This window comes from Neopelma chrysocephalum, unplaced genomic scaffold, assembly GCF_003984885.1.
Source record: "Neopelma chrysocephalum unplaced genomic scaffold, ASM398488v2 Primary Assembly neopelma1_106b, whole genome shotgun sequence".
Classification (NCBI taxonomy): domain Eukaryota; kingdom Metazoa; phylum Chordata; class Aves; order Passeriformes; family Pipridae; genus Neopelma; species Neopelma chrysocephalum.
This window is the reverse complement of record NW_020897771.1, coordinates 1,779,030-1,795,816: the sequence shown is the minus strand read 5'-3', so window position 1 is coordinate 1,795,816 and position 16,787 is coordinate 1,779,030. Positions and strand designations below refer to the sequence as shown.

Sequence of the window (16,787 nt, the reverse complement as noted above, 5' to 3'; positions counted from 1 at the left end):
TTGTTATTGAAGGATATAACAAATAAGGTAGTTTATTAATTCTATTTATATGCCATGTGAATGTCTTGTTCAGGGACAATGCTAATTTTAAAGTCTTCCATTTATTTCAAACAGTGAGTTTCTCTTTGCTTTGATGGAATCCAAAATTACTCCTCAATAAGTAGCTGAATGCAATGACACACCAGGTTAAACTGTGGAAATTTTTTATTTTATGCTTGTGATGTATAATTCAGTTTCTGGATGCATTTCATATGACCAGACAAGCACATAGCTGACCAAAACTCTTTCTTGTAATGACCACACTTCACTCACTTACAGACAAGTTTGTTTGATTGGGCTTTTTTGGGTATTGCATAGGTAGGTGTTTCTTGTTTAATTATTTTACTTTCATGTGGTTTGCCATCAGATCAACTTCACTTGTGTCAAGGCAGGGAATACCTATATCCTGGAAGTATCTTTAACCAATGCAGATTCACTTAACTAGTGATTGAGATCAGGTGAATACAAACACAGGAAGCGAGTATTTATTTCTCTGAAGGTCCAACTGGTTGTTTCAGGTGATGAAGGGCTTTTAGAGATGACATTAACGTTTCAAAGTCCTATTTTGGAAGCTATTTCTGCTGTTGCCTTCAATTTGATATGAAGGTGAATGAACACCTGATTGAAATAGTAGCTTGTGTGTTCCTGCTTTGCAGAAACGACACCTGGGCTGGGTGCAGTGACAGGCTGCTCAGGGGCTTGACACCTACTAGGAGCAGCTCCCTTTCTCTGTATCACCTGTCTCGTTTGTATTCACATCACACAAAGGCGCTAGCCGCAAAATACCGGCGGATTTTTCGTTGCGGGTTTCTTTTATTTATTTCATTTATTTATTTTTTTTAATTTCTCTTTCCTTTTTCTTTTTTTTTTTTTTTTTTTGACTTCCAGGAGGTATTTCTCGGCCGCGCCCCGCGGTGCCCTCGGAGCGGAGGCCCCCGGGGCATCCCCGTTTTAATCCCTGCCCGGCCGCCCCCAAGGGGCGAGTCCTGGCGCATCCCGCGGGCCGCGCTGGAGCCGCCGCCCGCCGGCGGCTCTGCTCTGCCTCGTGATCCCCTTCCCGGCGCTCGAATCCCGCTCGGCGCTCCCGGCTGTCGCCGGGTTTGCGCTGGCGGAGGCAGGACCCTCCCGCAGCGGGAGGGGCGGCTCCCCCGGCGAGGCGAAGTGCGGGAGGAGGAGACGGGGACAGAGCCGGTGCGAGGACCAGTGCGAGGAACGGAACAAACGGGGGAGCGCCAGTATGAAATTCATCTCTGCCTATTATTTGCTGCCTCTCTTTGCTGCGCTGGTCTTCGGCACTAGGTGAGTACCGAGAGCTATTTTCTTTAAGGTGCTCCTGCTTTGTTTGCTTTTTTTTTTTTTTCAGATTCGGTGCTTCGAAGAGAAATAACACGGGTTTCTGCTTTTACTGGGGTATTAAGTTTAGAGCAGAGACCATCTGATTCTCATCCGTCCCACTCTCCCTCCCGATCCTCTATAAGATACTGAGTGTTCTCTTGGTGGTTTTAGGCTTTTTTTTTTTTTTTTAATGACAAGAAAGAGATGCTCCCGTGTAACTTGACCCACAGCTTGTGGGATGTAACAAGACAGTGACAAATATAAGCTTTATATATAGAACAGTAAAACTAGATAGACTCTGTTCCGTTGGAAAGAAAGGCAGACAGCTGAAACTGAGAACATGCTAATGTTTTCCCTTATAGAGAGCAAGAAAATTAGAAACACTTGAACAATCTTGTCTCAGTTTTAGGATTCTCTATCTGAACATAGACCCGGGGGGTCTTGTTTGGGGGTTTTTTTTCACTGTGAAATGCAGGTGAGGTGTTGCAGTGTTACCTCAATGCCAGTAAACGTGTAAAAAGTTGCTGCAATCTAGAAGAATTCCTTTCTGTGCAAGTATAACAAATATGAGAAAATGCGAACAAAATCTATTTCAGCTTAAAAATAACACCTGCTCTGGCCATGCAGTGTTCTGATAAGATAGTGTGTTCTGCTCAGCTGCTGAGAGATAATATGTTGTCCATCTTGTAGGTACAATATGTTCAGCAGAAAAAAGATAAAGCTGAGACACGCTATCCCATTGTCTTGATGTACACAGATGGGAAGTTAATGTTGGGTGCAGAGCAGATCTATCATGACACTGCTCTCAGTTCAGACTTCTCAACTTCCAGTTCCCTATAAGTAAATCAAGCCCAAATTTTGACTGTGGTATTGTTCTGCAGTGTTAGAATAATAACACAGTAATTAAGTCCATAATAAATAGTAGTAAATCCAATGAGTATGTTCTCAGAGGATATATGCATGTACATTTTTCAGGGAAATGCGGTTTTTTTCCCTTATTCTTGATCTCTTCGTGTAAATTTGGCATCAAAGCAGCTTAATTGTTTTAAGGCTTAATTGTTCACTGCGATATAAAAGAAAGGGAAAAATGTGTACCTGCTACATAATAGTAAGGGACAGCAGGAGATCATCTCTCTCTATACACAGCAAATAATAACTGAAAATCTCTGAGTGGGAAGAAGTCCGAATGCAGGGAGAAATCATAGAATCACAGAGTTGGAAGAGAGCCACAAGGATCATTGAAGTCCAGCTCCTGGCCCTGCACAGGACAGACCCAGGATTCCCACCACGTGTCTGACAGCCTTGTCCAAACACTTCTTGAGCTCTGTCCAGCCTGGTGCTGTGACCACTTCCCAGGGGAGCCTGTTCCAGTGACCAAACACCCTCTGGGTGAAGAACCTTTTCCTAATATCCAACCTAAACCTCACCTAACTCAGCTTCAGGCCATTTCCTTGGGTCAGGAAATCGTTTCAATTATTTGGTTACTTCCCTCTTTTAGAGTGGGTTGCTATTGGCACAGGAGGAGTACTTTTTTTGGTAAAAATCCCTTCTGATTAGGGATTCTACAGCGCTGGTCCATATGAGCCACGCTGGTGCGCTTCGGAATATAAAACTCAGAGGGAAACTGTAATATATTGTGCTTCAGTTCTTCTGATTTAATGAGATGTCTGAGGGAACTTTCACTGGCAATCAAGTGTGAATTAATTCAGATTAATAATTTTATTATGCTCATTAAAGAGTGATGCATCCTTGGAAGAAAAGTTAAGATGGGGAGGAAGCACCAGACCAGCTTTTGCAGATGCAGGTTTGTATCTTGCATGAGCTAGTGCAGATTAAACTGCACTGAAACGAGCTATGGAAAACTTAAAAACTGCCTGAACATTCATGGGAATCAAGGTATCTAGTGTAGAGCCCTAAAAGTGGGTCCTTAACTCCATGAGGAAATATTACTGGTTTGAAAAATGAAATGTAGCTCATACTGTAAAAAAAAAAAAAATTCAAGTCCCTCCTCACCTTTCAAAAAATAGTTAGAAAGAATAACAAGAAGTTGAAGTTGGCATGTGAATACTAATTATGAAAATTATGATTCTGAGGAGTGGAAACACTGATAAGAGTACAGTTTTGTGGCCCATGATGATTTATGTTCTTATGTAATTGAGGGGTGAAAATGATCAACGTGAGAGAAATTCCAGTTAGAATTCCACCCAAGTGCAATATGTGTTGCAAAGTGAAGTTTTGGTTTTGGTGCCAGATTGGTTATCCTGTTAAAAAGGAGACTGAAACTCTACTGTACAGTTGGAGACTTACAAAAGTCCTGGATTACTTTCTTCAGCAGTTGCTTGACTTATAACTGGCTGTGTAGAACATAGAGTAATTTTTCAACAGCACATGCTTTAAGTTTAAAAAAATAATACAGTGCTATCAATATGCCATCTACTGGATTATTGTCTCCTCCAGCAGAAGGTAGTTCTGTCTGTGGCAGTTAGTACTTGTAAACATATGACTAATTCACTGGTTGGACCTAACAGAGTAGATTTGCAGGACTAGTTGTGTTTGCACAAAGCAAAGTCCGACATCCTGCTGTGTGAAATTGCTTAGCTAAGACAAAGCATCAGCCTTGCAAGATGGAAAGCTTTCCAAAGTAAGTATTTATTTTTATAACAGTTTTTGCTCTGTTTCTTACACTGGTGCTGAAATCAGTGAGCACGGGACTTGCTGCAGAGGTGGACAGCTGATGTTTTTTGTCCCTTGCTATGGGGTGATGCCTTCTTTGCATTATGTCACGGTGATGGTTTTGGAAGGTCTCGTGTGGTGGTGCACGTCCTCAGGCCTAATTGCAAACAAATATGAACTGATGAGTTCAACTATGTTAACACAACCCGTCATCTTTTCTTATTTGATAGTATTGTTAAAAAGAGGCAAATGCACATCTGTCACCGTTATTTCATAACTGTGTGTAACTTCTAAGCTTGGTATAAAATTACATGCATGAATCAATGCCTATAAAATTACAGAAAGTTCATGGTTTTGAAATGAACCATCTTTTCTGCATTACCTAAGTTGGATTTTGGTGTGGCTTTGATAACTCTTACTCATATTTCCAGTTGACTGTAGTGCAAAACAGGTAGTAAGATTGAGGTGTATTTGTCTGTGCAGTTAACTATGTATGTTTTGATGGAATAAGTAAAAATTACTGCCCTGAAATCAGTCTCTCAAAATGTAAAGGGGAATATTTTTGAAGGTGAATTTAGCTTCGTAAAACTATTCTGAAGTTTGTGATTTCCAGCACACTTTTATATTTCCTTTGACATTTCAGTGTTGGCAGATCTAATGTGATAGTTGTATATATGTTAATTTTTTTCAAACTATGCTGGAGACAGTATAGATTTTTCATACAGCATCAGAAATGAGTCTCAGTGAATGAGTTCAGGGAGTGGACACAGTGTGCAACAGGCTCAGAGTTGATTCTGTGGCCACTTATGTGCTTTTGTGGCCCCTGACACCTGAACAATCTGTCTGCAAAGCTGTTTGTAGAAGGGAATGCTTACATGAAGTCAGGCATTGGGATCAGAAACTAAAATTAGTGGTCCACATTACTTTGTCTAATGAGGCTTCCCTAACTTTAGCTAAAATGACAGTTTTCTGAGTGTTACTTAAATGTTACTATTGAAAGGCTGTGTACCAAAATTTTGTGTCTAAATGACAAAAATATGACTCCTTAGAAGAAGCTTGATGGCTCGATGTGATCAAACCTTTCCTTTTTTTTTTTTTTTTTTTTTTTGTGACAATGCATTCCTTTCTGGCCACCTGTGAAATAGAACAAAGATACAAGACACCGAATAATTTGATTGAAGTAGAATGCTTAATAGCAGAGAACAGGACCATAAACCCAACAAGATGCACTTTAATAACAATAATAATATTTCCACTACAGCAACTCATTAAATGCATGTACAAACAACAACAGGGCTGTAAAAGGCAGAACTTATTTTAATGGTAGAGAAGTAGCTGGTGGTTCTTTTTCCACTGTCAGTCTTAGTACATGATGTTACAAAGCAATCTCTAATTCCCAGGCTTCAGAAGAATGCTTCTTCTGTGGTTTGTAGCCAGGACAAAACTAGTGTGCTCATTTCAAGTTGCTTAATGAAGGTATGGGTGTTACCTTCAGTAGACATCTGGTGTATGTCTATTGTTGGAAGTGATAGAAATATAATGAATCTTCTTATTAAGCTTGAGAACCTGACCTAAATGATTGTTTTGGTTTGGTTTTTCCCCCAGATATGTTTTCAAGGTCAACTATTTCCTCTGCATTTGTGGCCTTAAGTAATTATTTTTTAAGGGAAGTGAAAATAGTATCTTTCCCTCCTTTCAGATAAAGGTGTGTAAAGAACTCAGTTTGAGACCTGAGGAAAGATAAAGAGAAACATATTTGACATTACTGTACTGGGATGGGGGGGAGAAAGTCAAAAATCCTTGTTTCTAGTTTTCAAGGTCTTTTTGGCTGTAATTGGGTGTCTTTCATTTACAGTGACACGAGAGTTGATGGAATTCTGCCCTTTCCTGGATTTTGAGGTGGAAGCATGAGGCTCAGGCTGGGTGCTGATGCTCCGGGCTGTAACCACGCCATGGTTACAGTGTCCCTGGCAGGCAGCCAGGAGCTATTCTCACTCCTGAGATCTCAGGCCGAGGTCCAGCAGTGTCCCTCTTTTTCCCCAGGGCTGAGGATGAACTGTGCAGAGTGCTAGTAGGCTGCTTCTTTAGCAGAAAACACGATGCTTTTTTTGCTGTAGGTTCTTTAATTTTATTCTTTCAGGAGGGTAATAACTCTACCATTTGTCTCCTGCTTAGAATTCATGCTTTTTGCTTGTCTGAGTTTTCTGGGCTGTGAAAGCTTTCTGATTTCTGTCAATGTGCCTGATGATGATGATGCTTGTTTTGTCAATGGCTTGTAAGGACTTATATTTGAGGTACAGAAGTAGTATTTAGATACGGCTTGTGGTGTACTATAGCTGAAGAACTATGTGCTTTTTTTGTGGACTGTGTTTGAGCATAATGGGTGCTTAAACCGGTGGTGCAACTCCATTTTTTTTAAGGAAGGTGTTTGGCTTAATGGCTTTGTTTTGATGACTTATAAGCAAGTGGCTGATGCAGCGAACTAGAAGCTACCTGGAGAAACAAAGGTTTTCCTCTGAGAGGAAAGTTTTGATATGAGACCTAGCAACCTCCACCCCATAAAGAAACACACAAAACCCCCATCAGATAAGCCAATCAACCAACCAACCAACCCAAAAACCCCACACCACCAGATGTGTGGGCAGGAGGAGCTACTTCTGCTTCTCCTCCTGAATAAAGTAACTCCACTTTTTTTTTTTTTTTTACTCTATGTGTCTTGGTGGGAAGAAGACTTTCATTTTTAATTTTTAAAAAGTTTCAAATTTTATGGAATTTTCTGCTATTTTAGGACTAACATTTGGTTATGAATGATGCCCTTGGAAGTGTGATACTTGCTATGGTTTTTTATTAGCTGGGCTAATACATTTAAAGGTGCTCCATATATCTAAAATCACCAACCTAAATTAAAATTCCAGAAAAAAACTAAATTTTTGCCAGAAAAACTAAAAAATATATTTTTTTGTGATACTTTACCACTTATGTTTCTGACTTCTGGAAAGTGAAAGGAAGAAGAAGGAAAAAACAAAAAGGAAGTGAGGGGGAAAAAAGGATACCATAAAAACTTTTGTAACCTTCACTAAAGACTTTTTTAGATTTCATCTAATCTACAGTTAATAGGTTCCTGAAGTTCCAGGTGATCTTGGATAAATCTTGAGGATCTCTAGAATTCAGTCTAAATGTAATAGAACAGTTGGAATTCTGCTTGTTATTCTATGTACAATGCATTTCTGCTCAGGAGACTTGCCATGGAGTTACTTTTGACATTTTAATGTATTCTTTGTGTTTAGAAAAATTAGAATGCTGACACTTTCCTGTTTCTTTCTCATTTATTAATTTAGGACAGGGTACAAGGATATCTTAACCTAAAATTGTAATCCCTTTTTCTGTGAGATTGTGGGTTCCATATTATTTTCTATATTTAATAGAAAACTGTTCACAGATAGTAATCCTTATGATGTACCACTCTGCAGACAAAGCAGTCTCATTTATGTCACTTGTCAAAAGCAGTGTTTCTTCCCATTGTCTAGTTTTTCACAATGGATGTGCCATCTGCCTTGTAAGAGTCAGATCTGTAAATATTCTCTGCATGGAAGTCAAGTAATATGTTTGTCAGAAAGCATAAAGATTGTTTTTACACCATCCTTCAGTCCTAATATTGTGCAAGGTGTATTGTTATATTTGCTATTTCAAACACGTTGGAGGGCAAGTCCTTTTAGAAATGCTGAAGAATAAATATGACACTGCATGAAATAGCAGTTTTTGGTTGCTACTATAGGGTTTTTTCTCCCTTTCCTTCTTCTGCTGTTACTTACTCATTTACCCCTTACCTCACATTATTCCCGTGTTTATCAATATTTATTTTCACTGTGTTTTGTCTTTGCAATTTTTTTGGTAGTGTTCCCGCTTAAGTTTCTGCTGTATTTGTTGATACAAATAATACTTCAGTTAGAGAAATCAATATGTGAATCTTACATGCTGTGGGCAGAATTTCTCAATATCTTGCTTGTCAATATTGATTAATAGCTTCTATGGAAAGAAGTAGAGAAGTGTCAAAAAATTCTGGTGTGTTTTGTCTCCACATGCTGTCTTAAGAAGATAAGACTTGTTTGCTGCCAGTTGGTGTGTGTTACCAAAAGTGTTATTTTTCCCATCCATTTACATATTCTTATTGCTGCTATTTATGAATTATCCTATTTGATTGATTTATAGTCACAGTTTCCTTGTAGGAAATGGGTGGGTTTTCTTTCCATTTGCCCATTATGAAAGTGGAAACTGGTTGAAAAACATATTTATCGACTGTCGGACAAATTGCAGCCCTTAGAAAACGGAACGAGCATTTGCTGAGTCACATCTAACTGCAGACTAACACTTTTCCCTTTTAGTTGGAAGTGGGGCTGCAGCAGAACATCTTTCTAACATCTCCACACAAAAGTTCTACCCAGAGGGATGTGTCATCACTGGCTTTGTTGCTCTGCCCTTGCTTAGAGAGCATCAAAACACCTTCTATGCAAGAACAGGCCAACAGGGGTTGATAGTGGGGCCCAGTCTCTGTAATTTCACCGTAGGGAAATAACACTTAAACCTATTTTCCATAGTTTTTATGGGTGTTTATAAAACTTGTTCTGGTAGTGGGAGGGGAGACAAATTACCTGGTGCTGTAAGCGGTAAACAAAGTAGCTTATTCAAGCTTTATATTGTTGAATTCTCAATACTTGATACAGTTTTTCAGGTGACTGTGTAATTTTGTTGATATGAATGACTAAACAGGAGTAGGAGCTTGAACTTTGTACCTCAGAACTGCTTTGTGAACCGATAGTAACAATAAGCCCAGCAATACTCTGTGCCCGCCTTATGAATGCCATCCTCTTCATGTCTGAATGATTTTTGCAGCCATATGTTTGTTCCAGGCTCGCCTGTGGTGCTAAACAAGGGGGGAAAACGAGATTTTACTGAAATGTGGAAGAGAAAACAAAAAAAAAGTGTGGGAAAATTGAGCTGAAAAGACCGAAAAGCAGCCGTGCTGTGCTCTGGGTGTCATTAGATTGTTGAGGAAGTTTCCTCCTCCTGAGGCAAAATAATGAAATGTGTGCTCGATGTGCAAAGAGAGACACTCCCTTGAAAACAGAGAAATAAAATCAATTTTACTACTGCTTCACTTAGTGGGTTTTTTTTGTTAGGAAATATTTTTTGGGGAGATTGAAGCTCAGTGAGGGTGTAAATCAAACAACTGTGTTTAGTAGCTGGACCTTTGAGCTGCTTTGCTGAAACCGATCAGTTGATAATTAATTCTTGTTTTCTGTGCCAAAAAGCCCAAAATAGCCACTGTATTCTTACTACTTATCAGTGACTGGCATAGTCCATCAGCCCTGCTGTGCTTCAACCCCTCTATTCCATGGAGAGTGCGGAGGCTCCTGGCATGTGCACTTCTGCAAACAGGTACTGTTGAGTTTTCTGTTGGTTTTGATTTGTTTTCTTCCTCCTTCTGCGAGGGGAACCAACCGTTTGCCAAGGGACCAGACATTTTAGAGAGTCTTAATACCTGTAATCTGCAGTGGATTTTCTTTTAAGCGAAATGAACAAGTCAAATCTGACACCTTTTGAATTTCAAAAGGGAACAACAGCCTGTTGACTGCACTAACCTCTTGAAAATCCGAATGGAAACGAGAGCTGTAGCCTTTGAAATGCAGACTGTTATTTAGGTGCTGATGTGTATGGGGGGTACAAAACAGTCGTGATGGTTGGGAAGACGTCCTGATGTCTTTTACAAAGTCTAGGCTTGCAGCTTTCTTTGTTTTATTCTCGGCTGAGGAATAAGGTTATTTGGCTTAATGCAGATGGTAAGGCTTGGGAAATTAATCTGTAACCATGGTGCCTCAGTGACAATGGGGTGAGGGGGGGGTCAGAACCCACCACAGCATTGCTGCTCCCCTTCTGTTTCCTTCATTAATCATCTTTAACGTTGCAACCAGTGCAGCCTGGCTGTTTAATTTGGTAAAAATTAGTCTCAAATACTGTTTTCTGTGAAATCTCTACATTCATATGTGAATGATGTGTGAAAAAAATACTGTCCTGAAGTGCCCAGATAGTGAATAGAGACTAATCTGCAGTTGCTTTTTTTATTTACTTGTAAAACAACTGTCTGCTCTTCAGTGTACACAGATGTGCTGTATTTGGCTTAGGAAAGCTTATGAAAGCAGACATTTAATATATTTTATTTCTTTAACTCATACCTCTTTTCCTGTTTCAAACATCCTAGTTGTTTCCCTAATTTCTACTCAGCTGGAGCTCTTTTGGCTCAAGGGCAGATTGCTATCTGTTCCTGGGCACAGAAAGAATTAAAATGCTGTGAAAGCTAAATAGTAAGGTCTGTTTTAAAGAAATAATAATCAGTTTCTTCAGATGGACTCGAAAAAAACTTGCATTTCCATCTGCTTTAATGTCACAGTGCGTGGTGTTGCTAGTTTCATATGTACCTAAACTGACAAAATTTAAATAGCTTCTGAAATAGCTAGGAAGAAATATATGTATACCAGAACTAAAGGTTCTCTGTATAGACAAATTGCCCATCAATGGCTTATAAAATGTAGTTGCAAAGGCTGAAGCCATTCCCATCAAATAGGTGATGTACAGAAGTTGATTTTGCAGTCAGGTTTACGTACTTCAGTGTTCACCCACATCATATGTTCCTTTGTTGCCTAATCTTGGTTATGTCACACGTTAAAATGGTACTTTTATATGTAATGGAAAACTGTTCCAAATAATGTTCAGCCATTACGGGAACACGGAGTTTTTGTCGCCCTTGCTTACATCCAACAATACCTTGGAAGAATCAGTATGGAATAATTTAATCTGCTTTAAATCTTTCCATGTTCTAGAGAATAAAATGATCCTTAAGGTAGGTTGTGCCACTGCTGTAGAAGAATATTCAATATCTCTAGCAGACTCGTTCTTGTGAATATTTGCAAGGACCAATCTGGAGAAATAAGTTGATGTGTTTTCAGAAATTCAGTCACTGACTAGCCTGGAAACAAACGTATATATCCAAGCAATTCCCTCAACCACTTGATTTTCAAGGAAATTACTGGGAAGTTTCACTTCACAAAGTCAGAACTGAGAAGTTGCCAGAGCCATTCTCAGACCTGATAGGATGAGATAAGATATCAAAGGGGTGGTGATGGGAAAACAGGCTAATTTCGATATCTGTTGGAAGGAGGTAGATAAAAAGGGATGTTATGCGCTGAATGAATAAGTTGAAATATTGATGTTATTCTGTTTATCTGTATCTTACCAGGGGCTGACTGCATCTGGATGCTGCTCTTTCTAAACAAAGATAAAAATAAAAATGCTGTATGTGTAGAGAGTGAGAAAATATTGGAGGGAAGGAGACTGGTTAGGCTCTCCTTGTTAGTGCTCAGGACTTAGAAATTATAATGTTGGTGTAGCTTTAATTCTTTCAAACAAAAGCTTAAAGCTAGTTTTAAAAATATGGCTTCAAAATATCCTGATAAGAAAGCAGTAAAAAGCTAGCACTTTCACTTCAGTTTTAGGGCAATAGAACAGATTCCTCTTGTGCTACAGATACTTTAAACCTCATAGGTTATGTACACCTAGTGCTAACTTAAGGGTAAATCTTCCAGATAACCCTGTTTTATAGTGTATCTCTGTGTGTGTCTAAATCTTAGTGCTCATTACTTACCAAACACTAATGAGGATGGAGAGGGCTCTTACTTGATTCTTGTTAATTTAATGAAAAGGAATGGCTGTGGGAAAGTCTCCTTATCTGGAGTAGGTGCCAAAACATCATTGTGGATGCTCATAAAAAGAAATTAAAAATTGCAAGATGGTATCCAATTCCACTGGCGTATTTTTTTTTGAATGTAAAAAGATCTCTTTTTGCTCAAGGGAAAATACATAAATATGGACAGTGTATGTGCCTATGTGTGAAGGGTTTCTAGTTGTAGACACATAATTAAGTATGAAAATTTGATTTTTGGCTATCTTTTCTCAGTGGCTTGAATATATATGTGTATATCTATGTATACACATACATACTTCAGCTTCTACAGAATGAAATATTTCAAAACAGCTGAATTTTTTTTCGACAGCTAAGGCATCGAATTTGGTTACACTTCTTGCAGATAAAAATACCAAATTATTTCTACAGATAGCACTGGTGGGTTTTCTTTTAATATCCTGGTACTTCTTTCAAATGCAAGAAATCATACTGGAGGCAAGCGTTGTTTCTGGAAAACACGATAACCTGGAATTATTCTGCCAGCTTCCACTTTTTGTTGGACAGTCTTGCACTTCAGTGTACAAAAAGATATAAATATAGTGTAGATTACTTGTGTTTCAACAGAATATTTATGTTGGTGATGGCTGTCACTATGGCACTGCTGAGAGAGAAACTTGAACTGTCGTACTGCTAAAAGCTCACTCAGATTGATTACCTTGGTGTGTGTTTCTTAGTGGCCTGGCTGTCAGTGTAACCTCACCTGACACATCCTGAGGTTGTTCCAAATAACTCCCCTAGGGATGGGAAACAGTGGGTGCTTTTGTGAAGTCCCTCTTCTTACCTGGCTTTGAAGCTTTTTCAAAGTTTACACTGCAGGTAACCTTCCAAATCTGCTTTAGAGAAAGATCTCAGCCTCTTCAGACCTCAAAAGCTTTTATGTTTCACCTGAACACGAGGAAGAACTTCTTTACTGTGCAGGTGACTGCACACTGGAATAGATTGCTCAGAGAGGTTGTGGAGTCTCCCTCACTGGGGATATTGAGGAAATCTCTGAATGTGGTCCTGTGCAATGTGCTCTAGGATGACCCTGCTTGAGCTGGGAGCTTGGACTGGATGACCCACTGTGCTCCTTTCCAACATTACCCACTCAGTGATAATGTGAAAGAGGAGTGTTCACTCTTTTACCGTCATTTCATTACTTGCAGGACAGTTTTCAGTGGACATAATTTGGAATAGATGATGTGGTCTGTGTTGGACTTCAGATTTTTATTTGTGTGGAGGAGAAAGGTGGGAAGATTTCTTTTCCTGTTTGCTTTCTTTTAATTGCCTATGTGGGAATTAATATATAAAATTGATTTAAGGGGAAAAAGTGATGAAATCTACCCATCATGAAAAGTGGCTATGGGTGTTTTTGGACATGGTAAGGGTCACCACTACTTCATTTGATTTGGGTTTTCTGCTTGGCACTGGTCCAGGGATCATTCTTAATATAAGAGATTTTGTCACTTGTGTTATGGAAGTAATCTTTTACTTTCGACGTGTTTGGTATCCTGAAGGATATTGTTCTTCAGCAATTTTATGGTTTTCCGTTTGGACAAAGAGTACAGGAACTAACTGTCCCAACTTCCTGGCATCCAAACATGGAAGGGCACTCAGGTATGCAAAGCTTTCTGACTTCTCTTCCTTTTATATTTCTTTGAGAGCAGTCTTATTGTGGGAAATAAAAGACATTCTTCTCTCAAGTTTGCGGGTTTTCTTTTTATTTTCTGATTGACATTTATGAAAAGTTTGCCCTTAATTGGTACTGACTGGGTGTTATAGTAGTTTTTTACTAGTGTTCCAGGTACACCCTTAACAACTCTTTTGTTTATTACTTGAATATTTGAAGCCTTTGTTTTAAAAGTTGATTTCCTTTGGTTTTTCTTAACGTTTTCTGCAGAGAGTGGTTCATAGGATGTTGCTATCCCCCTGCATAACATGAGCAGTGAAAACACAGCACTCATCAGATTAGTACTGATCAGCTTGATAATGTGCTTTCTAATGTGCAAAAGTGAAGAATGCAGTCGTGGCAAGAGTAATTTCTCTTAGAATTCAATAGGCAAGTAAAAAAAAAATCGGATGTATCTGTAAGTAATTGGGCAGTTGCATGTCAACAGGAAGAGTTGCACATCATGGTTGAAGGATGTCTCTGTTGCAAATTGAATCTGGATATTTTAATGTTTAAATTTTGGCAGGATCTGTGCCCCTAAGAAAAGAAGAAAACAATGCTCCTATTTAAAAGCCACTCTCTGAGGTCAGTGGCTACATTGTAATGTCAGAGTCACAGTAGTCCCTTCCAATTAATAAGCAAGAAATGCAGTGCTGTGTTTCAGAGAGGGAGCTGGCTCTGATCATCAGCTGGCATCTGCAACTTTATTCCAGCTACAGATCTGGCCATCAACCAAATGGAGACATCTTTTAATTGTGAGCATTGTATCTTTGCCAGCTCAATTAGCGCTTTCAACGCTTTGATCCAAATTGGTATTTAAGACTTCATTCTGAGGCTGAGCTGCACGGGAACAGCCAGCGTTTAACGTCAACCATGAAAAATAATCTCAGGTTACCTCTTGTTTTTCAAAACTGAATGAGCCCCTGTGAGATAATGGCAGCACATAAAACTGCGCAGGAATAGGTGCAGTTTTCCACCCTTCCAGACTGTATTCATTTGATGTGATATGGATCAGTTTAGTGCCTGTACCTGACAGCTTTCTTACTCACCTGCATAGCTAATTCAAAAAGATTGCCTATTTCTTCTGCAGCAGGCAGAAGGCACGGAGGTGGATAAGAGAAAATCAGATATTTATATGGAATGTAATGATATCTCTCACTGTCTTTCACTAGCAGAGAGTATCTGTGCTAAGAGTAGGCTGTTTCACTTGTTTAAGTAAACTGTATTAGCTGAGTCTACTTTTGTGCATGGTGCTTTTTACCTTTATCTCAAGTATTTTCGAAATCTAGAAACATTGTTAAGCTGTCAGTAATATTCCCTGATGCAAAATCAGTGGTAAAGATGGTGGAGGTACTAGGAGCAAGTATTTATCCTGAAGACTTTAGGGTGATTCGTGTAGAAACACATTTCTGTTTATTCCAGCAAATGGTATGAAGACTATTAGGTCAGAAATTTACTTGTCTTTGCTATAGAGCATTGTCTGGATGGAATTAAACCCAGGATCAATCTCACACAAATACAACTGACCCAGTGGAACTGGGACTTGTACCCCCAGTTTTGTTTTTCTATGGTCCAGTTTATCAGATGATCTTAAGTTTATCATTCTGCACTAGAATCCCTGTTATTCTTACAGCATTTAATGTCGTGCTATTTTTCTCTCCAAAGGAATTTATGGAAAGAGAATAAAGAAGAAAGGTTTTGGATGAGCAGAATGTGTGATGGAAATGATTGACTCCAGCATAAAAATGCTGAGAGAAACATGATGAGAAAGAATCCCTGTTTTCTTCTTGGATTATTTGACTGACCTTAAGAAATGACCTTTATAAATGTGGGTTTTTTGATAAATGCTGCCAGAATCATCTAAGCAGTTTCATTAGGGCTGTGCTTTGAAGGGTAACGAGCAAAACTTTTAGAGAGCAAAGCATCAAAAGTTCTGTTATTTAGAAGCAGATAAAAAGGAAATCATGTCCTTGTCTTCTGAAATCAAAATATGAGGTAGATACAATCTGCAGGAATTAGCTGAGGAGCAGAAAGATGCTGCATTTTAAATGGATCTTGGATCAAAACTACCTACACAAAACCTCATTTTGGGGTAGTTGTTACTCCATGACGTTTTCAACATTTGGCAGTGATGTCCAAGTATTCCTGCCTAGGTGAAACCAGGCAAAAATTATTTGCTTTTTAAATGGTGGTCAGTTATGAAAGCTGATGAAAGTACAATCAGATATCTTGTGCTTTTCATGGGCCTTCCTCTTGAAGGGCTGAGTGCATTGAAGTTAATACTTCTGTCATAGAAACTAAAAACTTGCAAAATAAAAACAAACCATGGCCTTCGACCACTAAACCTTTAAATACTGGGCAGTTAAAACTTACTCTACTGGGGGGGAAAAATTAATATTACCAACTTAGAAATTTTTATTAAACTAAAGAATCTTTTATTTTGCGAGTATAAAATGTAGTGTGAATATAGTATTTAGCTATTCCTTAAAAACAGCATTCTTGAAGGGATGTTTCCTTTGAGTTAGAAAGAAGAATTATAGGAGAGAACTAAAATACAGTGTCAACTGGCTTTGTTTTTCCTGAAGATCAGTAGTAGACTTTAAATTGACAGTGTGAGCAACTTTCTGGCATATATACTGCTTACCTCATCCTTTTTTTTTAATGTCATTTTATATATACACACAAGATAGTGCAGTATTTGTAGCTTTGGATCATAATATATGTTACAGGGTTATCTTTAACTTTGGGTAACCAGAGCTTTTTTTAACTGAAAAACTAGCACATAGCTTTTCCAAGTTTTGATCATTTGATTCCACTGAAGTAGGTGATCATGAAATAGCAGCTAATTTACATTCCAAAACAGAAAGCTTTTTTTTTTTTTTGCCTGCAGGCCTAAGGATTTTTTCTCTTGAGGTATTCTTTCAGGAGATTCAATGGGAAGCTGAGTCATAATGACATATACTGACTTGCAGCCTGGTGTAAAAACTAGAAAAGACTGGCACCCAACTCTTGTAACCAATCCAAAATGTTTGGCTGTTCACTAGTTCGTACTGCAGCCTCCAGTTTAAATCAGTGGATTGAAATAGTTTATTAGTGTGTGCCTTTATAAAACACTAATGCACAATCAAACGTAGTTTCTGATGAAATTCAGTGGTAGCAGGTTGCTGTGGAATAGTTTAATGAAAAAACATGGTAAATATTTCTTACAAAGGAAGCAATTTTCCATCAATTCGTGCATGGTGACATCATCCAACTCATCAGATGGAATTTAAAGACACTTTAGATTAAGCACGTAAT

General features: G+C 38.7%; 1 protein-coding gene across 2 annotated transcripts in view; it reads left to right on the top strand.

Annotated features, from left to right (window-relative positions):
• Positions 1 to 1,023: 1,023 nt before the first annotated feature.
• The window catches only part of LUZP2 (leucine zipper protein 2), a 130,528-nt gene continuing 114,764 nt past the window's right edge, over positions 1,024 to 16,787 (top strand). Inside the window, exon 1 of one of the 2 annotated variants that reach the window (XM_027696448.1) lies at positions 1,024 to 1,338. In XM_027696448.1, the coding sequence (XP_027552249.1) occupies positions 1,277 to 1,338 (62 nt within the window). In that variant the 5' untranslated portion in view covers positions 1,024 to 1,276. Of the gene's footprint in view, positions 1,339 to 9,370; positions 9,484 to 16,787 lie in introns of those variants that run through there. The other variant, XM_027696449.1, reaches the window with a different exon arrangement.